The following is a 23,038-nucleotide window of genomic DNA, read 5'->3' on the forward strand; positions in this document are numbered from 1 at the left end:
CTATCCAGAGTCAGGAAGGGCCAGCCACGGAGAGGGTGGTCCCCATTCCTGCAGGAGAGCCCCTTCCTGGAGGCTGGAGAGAAAAGATCCATCCCGGGCATCAGGATGGATCTGTGCTGCCTGCTGGCTGGAAAGGTGCTCACCCTCTCTGAGCCTCCCACTCTGTGAATGGGGTGCTGAGAGTCCCCCTCACAGCATCCAACCCAGGATCAAGTGAGACTATAGAGGTGACAGTGCCATATGCAGCACAAGCTGTGTCACAAACCCAGCCCTTCAGGACTTGGTGGAAAGTAGGGAGTATTTACCTTGTGCCCAGACAGGCAGTCATGGCTCCCCTGCAGCAGGCAGCCTGGCCTCTAACTGGGCTCTGCGGGACGTAAGAATGGAAGGCTCGAAATGGCTATGACCCACCTTCACCCCACGGAGCACAAGGGCCATGGCCCTCTTCCTGGTCAGCGAGGAGAAGCACTGAGCAGCCGGAGGCTCTTGCTGGACCCTCAAGCCCCCTGCCCAATGCCTTAAGCAGCTCAGACAACTGGAACGAGTGGTTCTAACAGAGCCACTGCTGGGTGACCTGCGTCGCTTTTACCCACCTGGTGTGTCTATCTACTTTGCAGATGCCTCTCGACTTACACTGGGTTAAGGCTCCAAAAATCAGTCATAAGTGGGAGGAGTCATAGGTGGAAAATGTACTGAAGGCCCCTGACCTGCCACCTGCCCTGGCCCAGCAGCCCTGCACCCTGGAGAGCCTGGGTCGGTCCCCTTGTGACTGTGGTGCTGACTGGGAGTGAACTTGCTGCCACCGCCCAGCATCGGTGAGGGGTGGGGTGGGGGAATGGGACCGCAAGCGCTAGCCCAAGACAAGTCAGCGTCCACACCCCAGGTATGCGGTGCACGGGGTGCATGCTGCTTCCACGCCGTCGGGAGTGGGAAATCCCAAGTGATGCCCTCCTAGGTCCAGAGTGGAGTGGGTGGTGCTGGGGAGCTACTTTCTCCTCACTTCCCCAAGGCTTCTCCCTCTGAGCTCTCAGGGACCCAGGCACCCCCTTTCCCCACTGTAAGCATCAGAGAGGCCACCAGCTGATGATAGGGGTCATTTCTCCTGGGTTCTCCCGACCAGCTGCCAGGAATCTGCCTTCCACAGAGGCCCCTTCTCCCTGGGCCACCCTCCTGCCTTCCTCCAGGACCCAGTGGGGTATGGGATGGCCACCAGCACCATGGGCCTCAGGCAAGAGCTGTGGAGCCCAGAACCCGGGTCTGAACCCAGCCTCTGCCTCCCACAAGAGAGCAGGGAAAACCTTGGGCAGTCCCTGTAGTGGTCCTGAGCTCTGCCCCCTGCCCTGAAGAGAAGAAAATGAAGGTGGGGTTCAGAGCCCACACACCGCCTGCGCGGGACGTGGTGCTCACGGCCGACTGAGGGCGTGGCCACTGGGCGCCCACAGGACTGTCAGGAACCACACGAGGTGTAGCACATGCGAGAGGGGCTCCAGCCTGGCTCTGTGATGCCGGGGTGGGGAATGGAGGGATGTGTGTGGTCCCCAGGGTGAAGCTGGGGTTCCCCGGGAGGAAGCAGGGCAGAGCCCAGTAGGGGCCCCCACTTCCTGTCTGCAGGCAGCTCTGCAGCTCGCTCCTCATAGCACTGAGACTTCCTGAGCAGACAGGCAGGCCAGGGGTGAGGGGACCTGGGAAGCTGGCACCACAGCCCATGTGTGCCCTTTCCCTGAGGGCGCCTGGCCCAGCCTGCACCAGACCCAAGTTTCTGCACAGAGGTGAGCACCTGCAGGGCTCAGGGTGGGTGTTGCCTCCAAGCATCAACGCTCTGGCACTGCTGCCTGAGCTGACCCTTCCGTGAGACCCACAGCTGAGAGGGGACGGTGGGGGTGGACACCCTGCTGAGCTCCCCTGGAGGAGGGAGAGCAGTTCCACAGTGGGAGTGGAGGGGACAGACTTCTGCAGGCTCCTGGGGCCCATGAGTTTTGAGCTGAAATTCCCATGCCTTGGCCTGTGGAGGGCCCAACCAGGGCTGACTGCAGATGGCTCTGTGTGGTGAGATCTTTCCTGGGAATCGGTGTAGGCTTATTTCTGTGATTATCTCCTCAGCATTAATGTCTGTAGTTGAGTCGCTGCACCAAAGGGTTTGCACATGTTTGAGGCTTTGATGTGCATTGCCAAATGGCCCTGCAGGAGGCTGTCCTAATTCCCATTCCCACCAACAGCAGATGAATATGGGCTGTTTCCCCCAAGCCCTGGACACACTTTTAAATGTATTTCAGTATGGTAAGTTTAAAAATATATGCATGTATATACAGATCTTATTTTAATGTAGGATTCACTTTCATTAGTACATTTGAGATTTGTGTGGTCCTTGGTGCCGTCTGGTGGTCAATCTTGGAATTGCAGGCATAGAGCTTAAAAAGGTGACCGCAGCATTGGAGAGCCTTCACATACCGTTGGTCCAGGGACTACAGCACTCAAGGAATCAGCAGTGCAGGGGGAATTCTGAGCTCAGAACTTTGCAAGCCAAGTGCACCTATGCCGGCCCGGCTCCCAGCTCTGAACTCTTGGCCATTGCAGGCATTTGGGGAGTGCATCAGCTCTTTCTCTGCCACTCAAATGAATGAATTAATTTATCATCTTAAGTGGATGAATTGAGAGTTAAATGATGAAAAAGAAGCAATGATCTTGAGGGAGAAGTTTTCCCAGCAGAGGAAAAAGCAGGTGCCCAGGTCATGAATTTGGAGTGAGCTTTGTGTGGTAGAAGGCAAACGCCAAGGGGTGTCTGGGCCACATCAGGTAAAACCTTGTAGGCCATGGTTTTGAAGGTCCACTGGGGGGAGGTGGTGGCAGAACTTGGCCCTGGTTCTAGAAGCCACCCTCCCCAGAGACAGCTGCCAGGGGGCGCTGAGTCCTTTAGGGAACCCATGAGATAGGACTGTCACCTCTCAGCCCCTCAGCCCTCCAACTGTGCCGGGGAAGCGAGTGCAAGTACTGAGTGCTTACTGGATGCACACTTATTCATGGGAGGCCAAGGCAGAAGGCTCCAAAACCCAAAACTTCCTGAGCACAAATCCGAGGCCACAAGCAGACAATTCCACATCTGACCTCACGGGATGGATCGCAGCGCAAACACAGGTGCACCAGCACATAAGCTGTTCCTCAGGCCTATGAGACAAATGAACGTGGGGTTGAGTCTGGTCCTGCCCCAAAATATCTTGTGTTGCAGACAGACTTTCCAAAGTCCGAAACCTGAAACCCATACGGCCCCAGGCATTTCGGAAAGGGGCCTCCCCAGCTGCAGGGCAAAGACGAGGAAGGGAGCCTGGTGGGAGGGGGTTTCTGTAGTGCCTTCCCTAGTGAGACTATAATCCAGAATTGCAAGGTGGCAGCAGCTGAGGGTTGCACTAGCGCCACCTCCTGGGCCCCAAGCATAGTGCGAGGGACCCATCTGCCCAAATCCCCCCTACCGGAGGGATGGGGCACACACTTGCTCCGGGATTTACAGGCTCCCGGCCACAGCGTGGTCCCTGAGGCAGGGCCCCAACCTGGGACCAATTTTGACATGAATGACTCAGTCCGGCTGTTTGGAATTAATCAAGGGAGTGAAAGGGGCTCCGAGCACCACACATACATGTGCTTTCTTGCACTCTCGTAGTTCAAAAACAGCTTTGATTGTAAAAGTGTAATTAGTTAAATGATTCATCTGTAATGTCCTAAACCCATCTGTTTTTTTAGATTCCAACATCCTCCGTCTCATTTTCATCTGACCCCTGCGGGACTGCGCCCCAGCCCCCCGGATTCCAGGCTGAACAGGGGACGGGATGAAAGCAGATGTCCCAAGTCCCCAGTCATGGCCCCCAGATTGGAACCGCAAGGAGACACAGCCTGGCCCGCTGGAGAGGGCCACCATGCTGGCCCCTCCCACAGCCCCCAGGCCCACACTGGGCAGCTGCCCCTTGTCTTGGCCGGGTACTGTGTGCCCAGTTTCCCCGTGAGTGTCCCTTGTGGGGCACCCCAGCTTGGGGAGGCTCAGCTGCTGCTCCTGTCTTTGGGCCCCAGATGCCTCATATAGACCTGGCAGTGGCCCTGGTGCCTCCTGTGCACCTCGTCCTGGGCTGTCACTTAGCAAGGGCAGCAGCCGTCAGGGAACCGGCAAAGGAGGCCGAGCCTGCTCTTTGCTGGTTTGCCTGGGCTGCAGGCCGGCGCCAAGCCCCACGTGCCCAGGGCAGCAAAGCAGCCTCACTCCATTGTCACAGAGCTGAGCAAGGCTGTTGCACCAAGCCCAGGGCTTCAAAGGAAACAGGCTAGGGAGAAAGCCTCTATGAGGGTAGGAGCCTCTCCACCCAGCTTCCCCTGCCTGGCACTAGGAGAGGAGGCACTGTTCACCTCCAGTGCAACCCTGATCCTCGTCAACCTCTGGGGAGCCCAAGGGCAGGTTGCAACGGGCTGGGTGCAGTGAGTGACAGCCCGTGCTGTCCCATGGTCGCTGACGTCAGCAGGGGAGCCCCTTCTTAGCTTGCAGCCTCAACGCCCAGGATCCCAGTGGAGCTCCCCCGGCTGCTGCCCCGGCGCAGGAGTCAGCACGGGCCGGCCTCCCGCAGGTCCAGGGCGCCCTCTAGTGCCCGGCCCCGGAGCGCATCCTGCGTTCCCACTGCGCCCAGGGCGCATTTGGGCCTCCGGGCGGCAGTGATGAGAGGTCCGTCCAGGGGTCCCCGTCTCCCGGAGCCCGTGGTTGAGAAAGGGAGAGAATCAAAAGTGCCCTCGCTGGGCACTGTGTCAGGGCGCCTGTGCCTGGCCTGGAGAGGGAGGAGGCAGGTGTGGACCGAGGTCAGGAGGTCAATAGGTGCCGACAGTGGGAGCCGCAGAGGGAGCGGCCAGGTGGTGGGGGCGGCTACTTGTCCTCCTGACCCAGCCCGCGCCCCCTTCCTCGGGGCAGCGCTGCCGAGTGTTCTCCCCAGATGTGAAAGCTAAAAAAAACCGCAGGCAGGGCGCATCTTTGAATCAGGCTGAAGTGAGCAGCACAGGGGCCCCAGCAGGAGATTCGGGCTCAGGGCCCTGGCTGGGGGTCCAAGCTTCAGCTCCTTCCTATGTTTTTAGAACAATGACAATGGCGCCTGCCTGCCACGGTCAGGGTCGCTGGTGTCCAGCTAAGAGGACAAGGGTGCATCACACGTGGACACCCCTTCCTGCGGTACCCACTGCGCGCCAGGCTGCTCTGTCTCCTCCATCGTGCAGAAAGGGGCGGGGCGGGGAAGGGGGCGGTGGAGGCTGGTCCTGGCAGGAAGGAGAGCCGGTTCACAGCCAGAATTCCAGGCTCCCCAGCGCTTGGGTGCCTTACCAGGGCTGGCCAGAGGGGGAGACTCCGCCGCTGGGGCTGGGGGCAAACCCGGAGCAGGGGATGGGAGGGGGTGGCTGGAGTCCAGCCCAGGCAGAGGGACCATTGTTGCATTATTGTGCAGCTTAGGAAGATTTTATTGACTTGTATATGTGACAAACTTAGTTATAGCAGGACAGCTATTCTCAGAGCTACAACGTGACACCTTTGTTTTCAACTTTATATGTTATTAAATAGCTCTACCTAATAAACAGTTCCACAAAGGAAAAGACCATAAAACAATAGTCAAGTCAAAAGACGCCCAGGGGCGGGCACTGTGGCAAAGTAGGCTAAACCTCCACCTGCAGTGCCAGCATCCCATATGGGGTTCAAGTCCTGGCTGCTCCACTTCCGATCCAGCTCTCTGCTATGGCCTGGAAAAGCAGTGGAAGATGGCCCAAGCACTTGGCCCCTGCACCCATGAGGGAGACCTGGAAGAAGCTCCTGGCTCTTGGCTTCAGATCAGCTCAGCTCTGGCCATTGAGGCCATTTGGGGAGTGAACCAGCGATTAGAAGACCTTTCTCTCTGTCTCTCCCTCCCTCTGTTTATAACTCTACCTCTCAAATAAAGAAACAAAATTTTTACCAAAAAAAGATACTCAAACTCACATAAAATAAATTGTAAAATAGTCATAAAATCCTCAATCCTATAGTAGCAGATACTTCGTTTCCATTTGTTTGACAAAGATGTAGAGTGAAGTTTGACAAAACACTGTATTTGCAGCAAAACTGATACAGACCTTTTTTTTTTTTTAAACAGGCAGAGTGGACAGTGAGAGAGAGAGAGACAGACAGAAAGGTCTTCCTTTTCCATTGGTTCACCCTCCAATGGCCGGCACGGCCGGCGCACTGCGCTGATCCGAAGGCAGGAGCCAGGTGCTTCTCCTGGTCTCCCATGCGGGTGCAGGGCCCAAGCACTTGGGCCATCCTCCACTGCATTCCCGGGCCATAGCAGAGAGCTGGCCTGGAAGAGGGGCAACCGGGATAGAATCCGGCGCCCTGACCGGGACTAGAACCCGGTGTGCCAGCGCTGCAAGGCGGAGGATTAGCCTGTTAAGCCGCGGCGCCGGCCTTATTCCTAGTTTTTTAAGGCATCTCCACACTGTTTTCCACAATAGCTGTGCTGATTTACATCCCTACCAACGGTATATAAGAGTTCTCCTGGCTGGTGCCATGGCTCACTAGGCTAATCTTCCGCCTGCGGCACCGGCACACCAGGTTCTAGTCCCAGTTGGGGCGCTGGATTCTGTCCCGGTTGCTCCTCTTCCAGTCCAGCTCTCTGCTGTGGCCCGGGAAGGCAGTGGAGGATGGCCCAAGTGCTTGGGCCCTGCACCCGCATGGGAGACCAGGAGGAAGCACCTGGCTCCTGGCTTCGGATCGGCGCAGCACGCCAGCTGTAGCAGCTATTTGGGGGGTGAACCAACGGAAAAGGAAGACCTTTCTCTCTGTCACTCTCTCTCACTGTCTAACTCTGCCTGTCAAAAAAAAAAAGAGAGAGCAAGTTCTCCTTTTCCCACATCCTTGCCAGCATTAGGTACTGTCTGTCTTTGGGTGATAGCCATGCTGACCCGGGAGAGGTGATGCCTCATGGTGGTTTTGATTTGCACTTCCCTGATGGTTAGTGATACCAAGTGTTTTTCATATATTTATTGGCCAGTTGTATTTCTTCTTTTGGGATCTATTCAGATCCTTTTCCTGTTTGTTAACTGGAGTGGTTGGTTTTGTTTGTTGTTGTTGTTGTTTGTTTGGTTTTGATTGTTGGTTTCTTGAGTTGCTGCTATATTCTGGATGTTAATCCTTCCTCGGATAAGTAGCTGGAGAATGGGATTTTTTTTTTCCCGTTCTGTTGGATGTCTCTTCACTCTGTTGCCTTTGCTGCGCAGAAGGCTCTGAGTTGGATAAAGTCCCATTTCCCTACTTTTGCTTTTGTTGCCTGCACTTTGGGGGTCTTGTCCAAAAGTTGTTCCCTGCACGAATGTTTTGAAATGTTTCCCCACATTTTCTTCTAGCAATTTCAGTCTCAGGTCTTAAATTTGCGTCTTTGATCCCTCTCGAGTTGGTTTTTGTATATGGTAAGAGATAGGGTTCTAATTTCATTCTTCCACATCTATACAGCCAGTTTTGCCAGCACCATTTATTGTAAAGACTATTCTTCCTCCAATATATATTCTTGGCATTTTTGTCAAAAATCAGTTGGCTGTGTGTAGATGGATTAAATTCTGGGTTCTCTATTCTGCACCATTGATCTGTGAGTCGGTTTTTATACCAATACCATCCTGTTTAAATTACTGTAGCTTTTTTTTTTTTTGACAGGCAGAGTGGACAGTGAGAGAGAGAGACAGAGAGAAGGGTCTTCCTTTTGCCGTTGGTTCACCCTCCAATGGCCACTGCGGCCAGCGCATCTCGCTGATCCGAAGCCAGGAGCCAGGTGTTTCTCCTGGTCTCCCATGGGGTGCAGGGCCCAAGGACTTGGGCCATCCTCCACTGCCTTCCTGGGCCATAGCAGAGAGCTGGCCTGGAAGAGGGGCAACTGGGATAGAATCCGGCACCCCGACCGGGACTAGAACCTGGTGTGCCGGTGCCGCAAGGCGGAGGATTAGCCTGTTAAGCCACAGCGCCGACCAAATTACTGTAGCTTTGTAGGATGCTTTGAAGCCACATATTATGATGCCTCCAGCTCGATTTTTCTTGTCCAGGGTCACTTTGGCTATTCTGGGTCTTATATGACTCCATATGAATTTTAGGATTGTTTTCTCAAATTCTGTAAAGAATGTCATCGGTATTTTGATAGAAATTGCATGTAATCTTTAGATTGCTTTAGATCATATAGACACTTTGGTGATATAATTCTTCCAATCCGGAGCAAGGAATATCTTTCCATTTTCTTGGTCATTATGGCATCTTCTGACATTTCAGTGGAATCTGGAAATCCAAATTCTACACAAACTCTTTGCATTCATAAGGGTCCCAGCCAATCCTCTACCTGTGGGTGACGGTAGTAGTTAAGTAGTTAAAACAAGCTACTTAGGAAGGGCAGAGATTTGCTTGGGCCCATGGGTTGGAGGTCACAGCCCACAGCCAGGCAGGCTCCATGGACCCTGCCACCTGGCAGCCTGGAGGATGGGGAGGAGGAATGTTTGCTGAGGAAGGATTGCGTGGCGAGCAGGAAGCAACCGGAGAGGCAGGGCCCAGCTCAGCCTTTATAACCAACCCCCTCAGGAGCACTTCCTTTTGAGGCCACACCCCCGGGGACCTGAGGACCTCCCACCAGGCCCAAGCACCACCATCAGATTGTTTCCACCTCTTAACCCGCTGTGTGATGTCATACCACAGCAGTGACAGGCACCTGGGCTATTGCCTGGGGAAGCCAGGGAGAGCCACCCTGAAGCCCAGGGCCAGCTGTCTGGGAGGTTGCAGACTCAAACCTGAGTGGGCAGAGTGGCCACATGAGACAAAGGCAGAGCAGGGCGTGGTCAGGGGCACAGGGACCCTGCCGGTGGATGCCCACAGCCTAGTCTGCTGCAAGGTTTCCCGGTCATGCTGCACCTGTGCCCCGGTGCCGATCTCAGCCCCCTTCCGAGCTGAGCTGTGCCATGCACACAGGCCACCCTCAGCCCCAGCAGGCAACGTCTCCGTCCCTCCACCCCCGTGGATGCTGTCTGCATCCCAGAGTTCAGACCGCACTGTGACCGACACCTCCATCCTCTGCTGGCAGCAAATTGAGATGATGGTGGGCACCTCCTGCTATTTCCAGTGCCTTCCACCAGGCCACGTGCCTGAAATGGGGACACCCAGCCAGAGGCAGCTCAGAGAGACACAGCCCCACTCTGGTCTCACCCTCCCCACACACTGGGAGACAGACCTTTTATTATCCCCACTCCCAGCTAGGAGCAGTTTTTCCTGATACCTGATACATGATACTCGAGGTAGCAGACATGTAATTGTGGCAGGTGTTTGCAGATTGGTTCAAGGCATGGTGCTGTAGACACCACTTCCTGTAGCCATGGGCATAGACGTAATTGCTTCCAGAACATGCGAGGCATTCGCCGAGCTTGCCCTCTGTCCAGGATAGAAGCCAGCCGGCTCCGCAGCCTCACAGAATCAGAGGGCTGGAAGGAACCTGGGAGATTTCCTATAAACACAGATGCCCTTAGAGAGCTGGCTCCTCGCTATGGTGCCGAGCTGGGGTGTGGCCCCAGGGAGAGGCAGTTTTGCCAGCCAGGAATGTGAGCCTGGAGCTGTGAGATCTCCCAACTTTCAAGCAAAGTCTAAGTCCCAGGTGTTTATATGAAACATTAGTTTTTGTTTTTAAGATGTATTTATTTGAAAGGCAGAGAGAGAGAGAGAGAGAGCAAGCTTCCATCCAGTGGTTCATTCCCCAAATGACCACAACAGCAAGGGTTGGGCCAGGCTGATATCAAGAACCAGAAACTCCCTGCAGAGTGGGTGCAGACACCCAAGCACTTGGACCACCTTCTGCTACCTTCCAGGCACATTAACAGGGAGCCAGATCAGAAGCAGAGCAGCCAGGACTCAAACAGGCAATCCAGTTTGGGATGCCAACATCCCAGGCAGTGGATTAATGGCCAGGAGTCTCTAAATGTTGCAACTAATTCCGGAGATTTTGTTTATGTTTTTAACTACACTGGCTCCAAGAGAGACACCGTCCAAGCCTGGTCTCTCACTTCTCAGATGACTGGCGCTGCGGGAGGCAGTTGGGCAAGGCCTAGAACAAGTGGGAGGCAGCCCCCAGCCTCCACACAGGCTCCCAGAATCCCACCCAGGCGAAGCCCTCACAGCACGCTGGGAGCTGGGCCACAGAGCTGGGTGCTCTGCAGCCCACCCCAGATGGTGAGAGCAAGCGCTGGGGACAGCAGGAGCCCGGCTGGAAGATGTCTGCAGCCTCACCGCGAGGGCCTGCAGCCGGCTCAACCCAAGTCCTTTCTTAGGGAATTTCCTAAGCTCCTGCCGGGGCCCACGTGTGTGCAACCAGCCTGGCCTGAGAAACCAGAACCACATAGTGCTGACCTGCCCTGAGGGGCTGCCCACCCACCCGGAGCCACTGGCCAGCCTAATGAGGGCTGGGAGCCTTCACACAGGAATGCGGCCTCACGGGCTGTAATTTGACCAATTGTCGACATCTGGGGCGTAATTACTGGGCCCCAGACTGATAATCCTGGTAAGCCCACCTCATCCAGGGCCCCATCCTGGTGAGGGCTCCACCCCCATCCCAGGAGCCAGCAGCTATCATTACAGCCACAGAGCAAGATGGGCAGCACACTGACCAGCTTTGTTATGGAACAACACCCCAAACTGATTGGAGGCATCGCTATAGAACCCCTGAACTGGATCCTCTCCTGATGCTCAGAAAGCCAATCTATGACATCAGGATGGTGGAAGAAAGCGCGTGTTTATTGCAAAGCGCACAGCAAGGAGCCGGGCAGCTGTTGCTTAATTCCCAGGTTCCCGGAGGAGTCAGGGGCAAAAGTTCCTATAGACTGAAACTGGGGCTGAGAGGTGCATGGTCAGCTCATGTCCAAGCTTCTGATTGGTCAGTGGAGCTCGTGCCCTTCCTTTGATTGGTCAGTGGTGCTGTGTTCTTTAGGGAATTTATGGCAGCCAGGTGGGCTCCAGTTGGTCTGGGGGTTACGTGCGGGTGACAGCTTGCGTTCTGCCCAGACCTGGAGTTCCCCTAGACAAATCGCCCCCAAGACAACGCCGGCCATCAAGGTTCTTATCTGCTGGAGAAGCGAATGACTCCTTGAACCTTGTAGGACTAGCCGGATCACTCCATCAAGTCAGTGAATTCCTTTTGATAAGGGCAGGCAAAGACAACTTGGGCTTTGGGAGACAGACCAGAGGCTGGCTCCCTGCTTTTCTGCGATGGGGGTTCAGTTCCAGTTTGAGCACCCGAACACAGCCACTCTGTGACCTATTAGTTCAGCAGACCTCGAGCTTGTGTGGGGCAGGGGGTCAGCACGGGCTGTCGTGGCTGATGGCCACTGGGAAGCTCCAGGGCTGGAGCTGGGAAACCGCTCCTCTTCTGCCACACTTAGCATTTCTCAAAAGAGGGCTCCGCGTAGGAGGGCGGCAGGGCGGAGACCCCCAGGATGCCGGCAGGTGGCATAGCCCACGTCCCACTGCCGGCCATGTGGAAGGCCACAGGAGAGTCCCTCCCGGCACAGCCCCCTGAGCCAATGCAGACCCCCCCACTTCTGGGCCAGCCTGCCTGTGGGGTCTCATGTCTTGGGTCGTTCTGGAAAAAGAGGAGGCAGAGGAGATTGACCTAAGACGCAACTTGAACTTGTTGTCTGAGAGGGGACATGTGGCCTCCACTTTATGTGGGAGGAAACTGAGGCTCTGCGACACCCCCATCTTTGACTGAGCCAGCACAGTGGGGAGAGGCAGCCCTGCCTGCCTGCTGTCCTAGGACAGCTGGCCACTCGGCCTGCTCCTCGCACCCCTGGGAACGTCCTGCTGATCTCCGCTGGGAAAGGATGGCTTGAGGCAGACCAGAGCTTGCAGGCAGCTGGGGCGGGGCAGAGGTGCTGAACACCTGGTGGGGGTGGGGTCGGGCGGGGGGAGCTCCAGGGCTTGGATCAGGCAGGGCAGGGGACCAGCCGGCATTGAGCACTGAAGATCTGGGGCCCAGAAAAGAGATGCTGAGGCTCAGACACAAAGACTGCAGCCCAGCATCTGCTGCAGGCCATTGGCTTCCTACTCCAGTTGCAAGAGAGGCCAGGCCTGGTGGTCAACACCCGATTACCTGGGACAGGGCTGCCTTGATAGGCACAATGCCTGCACACCTGCCAGGGCCTGTAGCTGCCCCCACCCCCAGAGCTGGGCTTCTCAAACACCTCTGTTGCACTCAGATCAGACACACCCTGGGTCCAGCCTGACCGTGCCCCATCCATGTCTGTTCTTGGTTCCCTTTGGCCCTGCCCTAGGCCCTCTCCCCAGTGCCCAGAGCCAGGCTCAGCCCTTCTTCCAGCCCACCAGTGGTCCACACGGTCGCACACCCCACCTGCCTCAGCCAGGTGCCAAGAAGGAGAGGGGTCCATGGAGGTGCCCTCCCGGAGACCCACAAGCAGGATGATGACTCGCATGGGGCTTACAGGGAAGATACCTGTCCAGAGTGTTTCTGAAGCTTCCCTGACCACGGAATCCCTACGACACCCACAGGACGGTGTGCCGTGGGGCACCAGTTTGGGAGAGGCAGGATGTAGGGTGAATGTGTGTGGGCTCCAACCTCGGGAGGTTCCCAGTCCCCAGCACTGGAGGAGAGGGCAGAATCATGGCCCCAAGCTGGGCTGTTCCATTCTCTGCCTGCCTCGGAGACCCTCCTCCATGACTCCCTTTTTCCCAGCCACCTCTCTGAAGGTCAGCGTTGACACAGATGGTGGATCTGGGGGTCTGTGGACAGCTTTCCTGCCCAGGTGGATCAGTGGTGAGCCCAGGGCCACCGCCACAGACCACAGCCCTGGCAGCATCAAGTGCAGCTGAGGCCCGGGCCCTGCACCCCTGCTCTGTGGGTCATGGTGCCTGCTGGGGAGACTTCGCTTTTCTTCAGCCATGTTCCCAAGCACACTCGCCCCACACCCTCCGCCTTTATGCTGAAGCTCCACGTTTCAGCTCCACGTTGTAGAAGCCAGGAGCTCTGCAGTCCCAAATACAGGCACTCAGGGGCCCCGCATGCGTCAGAAAGGGGCCTTGGGGGGGTCAAGGTTGTGCCATCACTGACCCACCAGGGACAGGAGGCCTGCAGTCCCGCCAAGGAAGGAGCAGACCAAGGACACTCCCAGGGACATCTGCTGGTGCCCAGATGCCCCCCTGTGGGACATCCTGGGGTCCCTTCTAAGGACACTTCTGGAAAAGAAGGACAACCATGCTTCCTTGTGCTCCCTGGAAGCAGCACTGGGGCCACAGCAGGGGACCAGAGGTGATCTCAGCCCTTTGTGGGGAGCCAGGATCCACGCTCAGTGGAGAGGCATGGGGCACAGCAGGTGTCCAGGCCTGGGCTGGGGGGCTTTGGCGCGTCAGCCTCCAGGAGAGAGGCTGCACACAAGGCCACAGGCAGGAGAGTGGTGCGGTCAGAGCCGCATTCCAGGACGCTCTCCAGGGCGGTGCGCAGGAGACCACAGGTCTCAGTCCGGGGAAGGGCCGGCTGAGGGCTGGGTGGTATAGCTGCAGGGTGTGCTGGGTCCTGGCTCCTGCACATTAAGCAGAAAGACCCTTATTTATTTCCAAGGTACACCTTAATCTCTTAGTTTGGGCTTTCATTAGGGTCTTTGTAATCCATGCAGAGTTTGCCCTGTGTTTGAGCTCGGTTCAGGGGGAGCCACAGCCGCACACACAGAGCCACCCACATGGAGCGGGGGAGCCAGAGGCCAGAGGCCAGCTGACATCCAGGGGGTCATGGCAGCAGGGACAATGGAAACAGAGGCATACAAGGCTGGGCTGGAGACAGGGAGACAGACCAGGAAGCTCACCCTGGCACCTGGCTTTGGCCTGGCCCAGTCCTGGCTATTGCAGCCGTCTGGGGAATGAACCAATGGATAGAGGATCTCTCTGTCTCTCTGTCTCTCTCTGTAACTCGTCTTTCAAATAAATAAGTAAATCTTGTTTTTAAATTTCAGATAATGGAGCATTTCTGATTTCAGACTTCCGGGTTAGAAATTCTCAAAAAAAAATCCGAAATCTGGGGAGGGTTCAGCCTAGCAGCTAAGAGGTTCCCACCCCACATCAGGAAGCCCACGTTCAGGTCCTGGCCCTGGCTCCTGGCTAACGTACACCCTGGGAGGCAGCGATGGCGGCCCAAGTCCTCGGGTCTTTGCCACCCAGGAGGATCCCCCTAGGCCAGCCCTAGTCGTTGTGGGCATTTAGGGAGTGAATCAGCAGATGGGGGCACTCTCTCTCTCTCTCTCTCTCTCTCTCTCTCTCTCTATTTCTGTGTCAAATAAATAAAATAAGCAAACAAATAAACAGATACAATCCGAAATTCTAAGCACATGTTGTCCCAAGCATTGCGGGTAAAGTATACCCAGCACATGCAGTATTTGCACTGTATCATCTTTCTTTCTTGCTGTTTCCTTAGCATGACTCAGCACTTCTCAGGCACATGTTCCATGCCAGGGCTCATCCAAGCACAAGGGACCCAGGGGACCCTTTCACAACTGCCCTAGGGAAGATTTGTGCAGGCCACATGTTAACAACATGCTGTGCCACGTGAGACAGAGTGTATGTACTGCGAACAGGACCAGATGGGAATGAGAGAGGCCTGGAGGGCTTCCTGGAAGAAGTGACTGAGCTAAAGGTATATACAAAGGTGGGAATGGCGTGCCAGGCAGGGGAATAGTGTGTGCAGAGTCTCGGCAGTGTTGCTGGGTCAAGGGTGAGCCGATCTGCAGGGCCGGCCGGGATCCCTCTACGTGCCCCTGCGGAGGGGCAGCTCGGTGAGGCTTTGTCCAGCAGACAGACAAAGGGTGCCCAGGGGTCGCTGGCCCCCCACAGACCCCAGAGGCCCAAGGCCTGAGAAGCCCCGATTCCAGCACCGCCCCGAGTTACCTGGCTTTCCTCAGCCGCAGCCACGCAGAAGTGCAGGCTGAACTCTTCCAGTTCCAAGTGGCAGTAACGCATGTGAAGCTGGCGTGGGGGGAAGAAAACAGAGGAGCTCACCAACGAGGCTCTGAGCCCCACCTCTGCTTTCCTCTCCGTCGGCTCTCCCAAACCACGCAGCGGCCCAGGGAGCTCCAGGCTCAGCCCAGCACAAAAGACCCCACCACAGCTGACCGCCCAGGCCCCTTGGGTGAGGTGAGGTGATCGTTAGAGAAGAGCCAGAGTGTCAGAGGAGGCGTCCTGGGCAGCAGACCACACACAGGTGCCTCCACTGCCGCAGCCCCTCCCCCAGGCAGACAAAATACCCAGACTACTGGGCCCAGGACAGACTGTTTTTCTGCCGGCCCCAGAGGAAATGCCATTCCATATGTAACCTTTGCCTCTCTCTCTCTCTCTCTCTCTCTCTCTCTCTCTCTCTCTCTCTCTCTCTCTTTCTCTCATTCCAGGGACCCCTGGGGCTGGACGGCAAGCCTGTAAGTGATGAAGGGCAGTTCTAGGTTTGCCTGGGTGGGGGTGGGTCTTGGGGAGCCCGTGGGAAGAGGCCGCTGGGAACTCAATTTGGCACAGGAAGAAGTCGGTGGGTTATCAAACTTGAATTCAAATCCAGCTGCAGCACCAACCGACCATGTGGCCATGGGGAGGACCCTCGGCATGCACACGCATCCCCCACCACAGGGGTGGGGGTCCATGGAGAGCCGTGGGCGGCTCAGTCTCTGGTGTCTGGTCAGCCTTTCCCATGCAGTCTCCATTTCTGTGGCAGACGTCGGACCGAGGAGTTTTCAACACCTGAGTCAGGAGCTTATGGTCCATGGGCATCCTCAACGGATGAACGAGATGCCCAGGGAGGCATCAGCCCAATTAAATAAATAGCTGGATGTGGATGGGTGGACAAATAGATGGGTGTGAGTGGGTGGGTGAGTGGTGGGAGGGAGGGAGGGAGGGAGGGAGAGAGGGAGTTGCCTAGATGGATGGATGTTGGTGTGGATGGATGGACAAATAGATGGGTGTGAGTGGGTGGGTGAGTGGGTGGTAGAAGGGAGGGAGAGAGGGAGGGAGTTGCATAGATGGATGGATGTTGGTGTGGATGGATGGACAAATAGATGGGTGTGAGTGGGTGGTGGAAGGGAGGGAGAGAGGGAGGGAGGGAAAGAGTTGCATAGATGGGTGGATGTTGGTGTGGATGGATGGCGTCCATCCAAGGATGTGTGAGTGGAACCTAGACTCCCCTTGAAGGAGAGAATTCTGGGGACAGGGTCTCTGTGCACTGCCTGCAGATGGCTGGCTTGGGCACAGGGAGGTGATAACAGCGAGTGCTCTGTGGGAGGAGTGACTTCCCTCTGAGGAGATGCCAGTGGGCACTTGTCCCAAGTCCCCATCCCCTCCTACTGAGGAGCAAGGGCAGCACCCAGTCAAGGCTGAGGGGCTTGGGTGTCGCTCTCCACTCAGCCGCCTGCCGCTCCTGCCATCCCCTGCCATCCGAGCCGTGGAGCAGCAGGAGGGGAGCCAACTTTGCCCTCCTCGCTCACGTCTATTCTTTCTTCACTTTCCTTTTCAGGGACTTCCAGGCCCCAAAGGGGAAAAGGTGAGTGATGCTGATGGCTGATAGGGGAACCCTGCCACCAGCCCCTGTCCCGGAGTGGGGCCTCGGTTGCCCCATCTGTAAAGCGGGCTCAGTAGCGCCTACCTCCCAAGCCAGGGGCCAGGCTTGTGTCTGACACGCTTGTGTCTGAATCTGAGTTCTCCAGGCACCAAAGCATAAGGAGACTCCAAGGCACAGGGTACTGGGAATGACTGCTTCCCAAATGCTGAGACACGGAAAGCAGGTGCCGGGGAGCATGGGGACTGGAACGATGACTGCTGGGGGCCGATGCCCCTCGTGAGAAAGACTTCCCTGGCGTCTGACACCGGAAGTCGTGGGCAGCCCCCTGGAGGACTTTGCAAGGGTTCAGAGAGACCCGTGTGTCCCCCAGTGGGGTCAGGGGACAGGGGCCCAGAGCTGACCTCGGGATGGCAGGGCCAGTTGCAGCCTCTGGGGTGTGGCTGGGCCACCCCCACACCCCCCCAACATGGAATTTGGAAATGGGGACACGAGAACTGCAGAGGGGGCCCCCGCTGTGATGGGAGGGTGCAGGGTTTTGTGCTCAGAGCCTCATCTTTGCCTTCGGGCTCCACCACCAGAAGCCACATGGTTCCGGGCAAGTTGGTGTGGCTCTGTGGGCCTCAATTTCCCCATCTGTAAGTTAAAGGCAACCTCGCAGAGCCGGGGGCAGAGTACGTGAGGTCGCAGCAGGAAAGCTCTCCCGATCACCTTCCCGCCATCCTGGCTGTCACAGAATCCATTCAGGCCAGGGCTTTGAGATGGGACAAGCAAGTGTCCTGATCTATCACAAAATGCAAGGCCTGGGGTCGGCACCGTGGCTCAGTAGGCTAATCCTCCGCCTTGCGGCACCGGCACACCGGGTTCTAGTCCCGGTTGGGGCACCGATCCTGTCCCGGTTGCCCCTCTTCCAGGCCAGCTCTCTGCTATGGCCAGGGAGTGCAGTGGAGGATGGCCCAAGTGCTTGGGCCCTGCACCCCATGGGAGACCAGGAGAAGCACCTGGCTCCTGCCATCGGAACAGCACAGTGCGCCGGCCGCAGCGCGCCTACCGCGGCGGCCATTGGAGGGTGAACCAACGGCAAAAAGGAAGACCTTTCTCTCTGTCTCCCTCTACTGTCCACTTTGCCTGTCAAAAATTTAAATTAAAAAAAAAAAAAAAAGCAAGGCCTGTGGCTTCAGAAACAGCCTAGAACAAGTTATTGTCACTCCGCACTGCTGCAAGACCCAAGGGGAGCAGCCGTTTGCCTCACACACGGCTGCCTGCTGGCGAGGGACAAGGGGCCCTCCGTTTCAAGCCTGGATCTGCGGGCGGTATGGCCTTGGGCAGGTCACTTGGCCTCTTTGCCTCTCTGTTTCCTGGAAATGAAGGTATAATCGAGGCTGCCTGTCATTTTTGTTGGAATGAAGTTGGGCCATGCATGTGAGCACTGAGCACAGAGCAGTGCTCCATGGCAGGTGTAAGAGAGGTGGAGAGCGTCGTAATGATCTCCTCCGTGTTTTTCGTTCCTAGGGAGTACCAGGAGACTTCGGCCCCCGGGTAAGGATGGAGTGTTTCCCCCTTGCCTGCCTGCCGTGTGTGTTCTGGGCAGTTCTGAGAAACACATCTCACAGGTCCTCTGCATCCCAGCTCCCCTTACAGGGGTCCCGGGCAGGGGCTTTGTGCCCAGGCAGGGTTGGGCCAGCTGTGCAGCTTCACGGAGCGCACATCGCACAGTGGTTCTGAGCAGGAGCTGGGAGCAGGCCAGGCTGAGTCCCCAAGGACAGAGCTCTTCCGTGCTAGGCGTGGGATAGGAGGGCAGGGCAGGGCCACACAGAACTGGTAAGACTTCTGTGGGGCTGAGAAAGGTCCTTCCAGGTCTGCTTGCTTTGGGGGAGGGGGCCATGGGGGTCTGTGGAAGCTGCTCTTCCAATCAGATGCTTGTTCCTCGAGAGACTGGAATCCCCAGGCCAGGGGGTGTGAAAGAACCCTTCACCGTCTTCATGGCTGTCCTGGGATTTGTGATAATGGCTCATGGTCCCTGGCTTGCTAGGGTCTCTGGCATGGTTGCAAGCCAAGGCTCCAGACCCAGAGACCCAGGCGACAGGGCCCTCATGCATGGCCCCGGTCGCCCACAGGCGGCTCCCCATGTGCCTGGGCTTCTCCCAGCAGGGCTGGTGGGCTCCTCAAGGCGTTTCCAAAGCAGCAGTGCAAGGGGCAGGAAGTGGAGCTGCTAGGCACGTGCAGAGACAGCATCACTGTGCATGCCTTTGCTCTGTCAATCACAGGCCAGCCTGCGGCCAGAGCAGGAACAGAGCAGCCCCCAGCTCTTGGGGGTAGGGGGCAGTGAGGACGGGGAGCCAGCATGAGGCCATCTCCGGAGAAGGTGGTCTGCACAACCAGTGGCCTGTCACCTGTCTGGGGGCTGGGTTTACTGACTTTGCCTCCAGAAACAGCCCTGGGGTTTTTTTAATCACCCACCTGCCTTACTGACCGCTTCACCTGTTTGCTGACCAGATGGTTTTCCCATGGCTCAGTCCAGGCTTTATAAACAGAGACCACCATGCATACAATCTCCGTGTCCTCAAGGTAGACTGGATGGGTGGACGGTCTGGGCCTGCTGGTTTGCTGTGTTCCCCACTGATTCACCCCACGTCGCCAGGGTCACACCTCAGTCAGCCAGGCCCTGAGAGAGGAGGGACAGGCAGGCCGGGAAGAGCCTAAGCACCTCTCCCAGGCCCTGCGCCAGGGTGGATGTTCATTGTCTGCCTGCAGGAGTCCAGGCCAGTGGTTCCCGAGCCGGAGCCCCTGAGCCGTGAAAGGAGCAGTAAGGGCCAGAAGGGGCCTTCAATCCCTGCTGATTCAACACAAAGTGAAGTGGGGACTGCTCACCACCCACGGCCCAGAGACCCCACCGTGCTGCCCACGGCCTTTCCTTCTGCCTGGAGCTACAACCTGGCGGCCAGGACCCCGGTCACGCCAGGCCAGTGGGGAGATCCGAGTGGTGGGCACTGAGATCCTATGTTAACTTTTTATTTGGCTGCTGTGTTCAGTGCAATTTGTCAGAGATGAGCTCCTTCATATTGGGAGGGGGCTCAGCTTTGCCTGGCCCTGTACTTGGGTGAATAATGACCCTGACTCCCGAGCCCTCGACCTCTTCATCTGGAAAATGGACAGTAGCAGAGCCCCGGCCAGCTGGCCAGAGGTCTGAGTAAGATCATCCCTAGGGAGTCCTCACGCACTCCATGCTGGGTCCACAAAAGGCTTCCCCCTTTCTTGGTTACAAGATAGGCAGCGACTGGCATTATAACCCGCCACGTGCCCGTGCTGGATGGGTCCTGCTGGGGCAGTTGGGAGGTGCCCTTCCCTCCCTGCAGGTGGGGCCCCAAGGTGAGGGCTCTGGCTGCCTGAGGTCTAAGCTGGCACTAACACCAGGGTCCAAGTCTTGGGTGTTGCACGAGAGAGCATGTGTGACCCTGCCTGGCTTTTCTATAATTGTTTTGAGGTCATTGTAGACTCAATTGCAGCTTTTTTTCCCCCAAAGAAACCTTTTATTTAAGGAATACAAGCTTCATGCATTTCATAAGTACAAATTTAGGAATATAGTGATTCTTCCTACCATACCTGCCCTCCCACCCACACTCCCACCCCTCCACCTCCTCCCTGTCCCATTCCCAGTCCCGTTCTCCACTAAGATCCATTTTCAATTAACTTTATACCCAGAAGACCACCTCTATACTAAGAGTTAACAATTTGCATTAAAAAAAAAAAACCTGTTCCTCAACAGTTGAGACAAGGATTGTTCAAAGTCATTGCATCTCAAAGTTAATTTCACTTTTTTTTTTTTTGAGAAATTTAATTAACTTTAAGGAAGCACCCAAGAATGATAATCTTTGGAAGCACTTAGACAAAACTATAACTTATAAGGCATAAGAATATCCTCCACTTAATACATTAAAATAAAATAAGTCCTTGAGAATGAGTTTTTATCATTAATTAAGGAAGCACTTAAGAAAACAAGCAGTGGAATTGGACACTTAGGCATAACTAAAACTTATGAGACATAAGAATATCCTCCACTAAATACACTAAAATGAAATAAATCTTTGAGAACAAGTTTTACAGTTAACTCTCATAGTACAACTCCTTGAAGACAGAGGTCCTGCATTGGGAGTTAGTGCACAGTGACTCCTGTTGTTAATTTAACAATTAACACCTTTATGTATGATGTTAGTGACCACCCGAGGCTCTTGACATGAGCTGCCTAGGCTATGGAAGCCGTTTGAATCCACGGTCTCTGTCAGTATTAGACACGGCCATAAGCAAAGTGGGAAGTTCTCGCCTCCCTTCAGAGAAAAGTATCTCTTCTGAAATGCAGTTTTAATAAACAACACCCTTTATCCAGTGCCCCACAACAGTGACATCTTGCATCACTGTAACACACTCTCACAACCAGGGACTCCACAGTGATACAACCCACCAACCTCAGATTACCCCAGTTTTCCACACAGGGTATGCTGTATGTTCTGTGCAATAGTGTCATGTGTGTACATGGGTGTGAGCTTCTCGCAGAGACCTCTCATTTCAGCTGGGGTTGCCTCCCCGCCTCCCGTGCCTGGCCCCCAGCCACACTGTTCTTTGTCTCTCTGGTTTCTGCCACTCAGGGTTGTGTGCTGTGACTCCAGCGTGTACCCTGTGAGCCTGGGTTTTTTTCACCCAGTGTGATCCCTTGGGGCGTCTGCAAGCCGCTGCATGCGTCCGTGCTTTTCCCTCCTCTGCTTCTTGCTGGGGAGTGGCCCGAGCCAGGAGTGGAGTGGCCCAAGCCAGGAGTGCCCCGTCCCTGGCTAACGGTCACACTGGGAGGGCTTTCAGGTAGTTCCCAGTCTGGGGCTGTTACGGATGAAGCAGCTGTGAACGTTCAAGCTCAGGTTTTTGTGTGAACTGAAGTTTTCGTTTCTCTGAGATAAGGGCCTGGAATGTGGAGCTGACCAGGTGGGGAGGTCTCTCAGGAGACGCCCAGTCTCCTTTCCAGAAACAAGGGGGCTGGCCTGCGCCATCTCTCACCTAAACACCATGTTGGCTTCAGGCACTGAGAGTCGGCACGTTCCTTGAAGGGTGGGCCTCTTCTGCCAAGCTGTAGGGACCATCAAAAAGTGGTCAGGGGCTCAGCCACAAAGCCCTTCCTTCCGGGCCTGCCCAAAGGGCTGGGGAGGGAGAAGGCCTAGGGGAGTGTGTCTCTGGAGGCTGGGACGCCTGCCCCTCACCCTCAGGGTCATGCCAAACCCCATGTCTTTCAGGGAGACCAAGGGCAAGACGGAGCTGCTGGGCCTCCAGGACCCCCAGGGCCCCCTGGGGCCAGGGGCCCCCCTGGAGACACTGGGAAAGACGGCCCCAGGGGGGCTCAAGGTCCAGTGGTAAGAGAAGACATAGAGTTGGACCCCCAACACCTACTCCTGTGCTGACCCAAACCCCAAACCCCAAACCCTGATCCCAGAGCCAGTCCCCAAGCCCAGCCCTGTCCCCCACTAGAGACCCAACACCAACCTTAACCCAACCAGACACTGAACCTGGGCCCAACCTAAACTCCCAGCCCCAACCCCAATTCAGATCATGTCCCTGACACCAGACCCAAACCCAACCCAACCCTAACCCCAGCCAGACAGACCTTGGCCCCCACCAAACCTGAAATCTAACATTAACTAGGTCCCTAAGCCAAATCAAAACCTTGACTTTCAAGTTCACACTGCGAATTCAGGCTTATCCAGATTCTAACCGTGACCCTGACTCAAAACCCAACTTTAACCCCAAGCAGACCTTCAGACACCAACCCTGTCCTGCATTGCAGTCTCAGTCCCAGTCCTGACCCTGACCCTGACCCTGACCCTGACCCCCACGCGGGCTCTCTCTTCAGCTCTTGACCAAGCCCTGATCCTCTCCATGTGCTTTCCTCTCTTTCCCCCACACTAACTACTTAGCCTCAGTCATCTCCTCAAATTCCTAACCCAAACCTGGAGGCCAGGCCCCCTTCCCTTGCCCCTGTCCCTGATCCAGGCCCTCCAACTTGTCAACGCAGCACACTCCCCCCAGGGCCCCGCTGAGGGCAGCCACTCAGAGGGCTCCTGCACTCCTGGTCACCCTGGATGAATAACTTTGATCCTCAGCTCTCTCACCTGGGCAGCAGGGACAGCGGGAGCCACTTCTCAGGGTCTGGTGGGGATGCAGAAGCTCCTGTACTTGGAGCATGTGATACCTCTCATCCTCATGGCCGTCCTCTCTGCCTCCTCAGGGTCCCAAAGGAGAGCCCGGCCAGGACGGCGACATGGTCAGTACCCAGGGCACCCCCAGGCTTCCCCTACACACCCCAACCCCGGGATGATGCGTGCACGTGTGTGTGTGCATGCATGCCCACACATTGGGCTATGCATGTGTGTACATGTGTGTTCCTGCGCTGGCCGCTGGTGGGGAATGGGTGGCCA

The 23,038-nt window shown here is 56.2% G+C and overlaps 1 protein-coding gene across 1 annotated transcript in view; it reads left to right on the plus strand.

Moving 5' to 3' along the window:
* Positions 1 to 23,038, plus strand: part of COL23A1 (collagen type XXIII alpha 1 chain) — a 308,084-nt gene that overhangs the window by 269,155 nt on the left and 15,891 nt on the right. Inside the window, exons 6-10 of the mRNA XM_062189615.1 lie at positions 15,433 to 15,459; positions 16,542 to 16,568; positions 18,096 to 18,122; positions 21,860 to 21,976; positions 22,849 to 22,884. Coding sequence (XP_062045599.1) covers positions 15,433 to 15,459; positions 16,542 to 16,568; positions 18,096 to 18,122; positions 21,860 to 21,976; positions 22,849 to 22,884 — 234 coding nt within the window. The remainder of the gene's footprint in view (positions 1 to 15,432; positions 15,460 to 16,541; positions 16,569 to 18,095; positions 18,123 to 21,859; positions 21,977 to 22,848; positions 22,885 to 23,038) is intronic.

The sequence above is a fragment of the Lepus europaeus genome, chromosome 4, assembly GCF_033115175.1.
Source record: "Lepus europaeus isolate LE1 chromosome 4, mLepTim1.pri, whole genome shotgun sequence".
NCBI classification, from domain to species: Eukaryota; Metazoa; Chordata; class Mammalia; order Lagomorpha; family Leporidae; genus Lepus; species Lepus europaeus.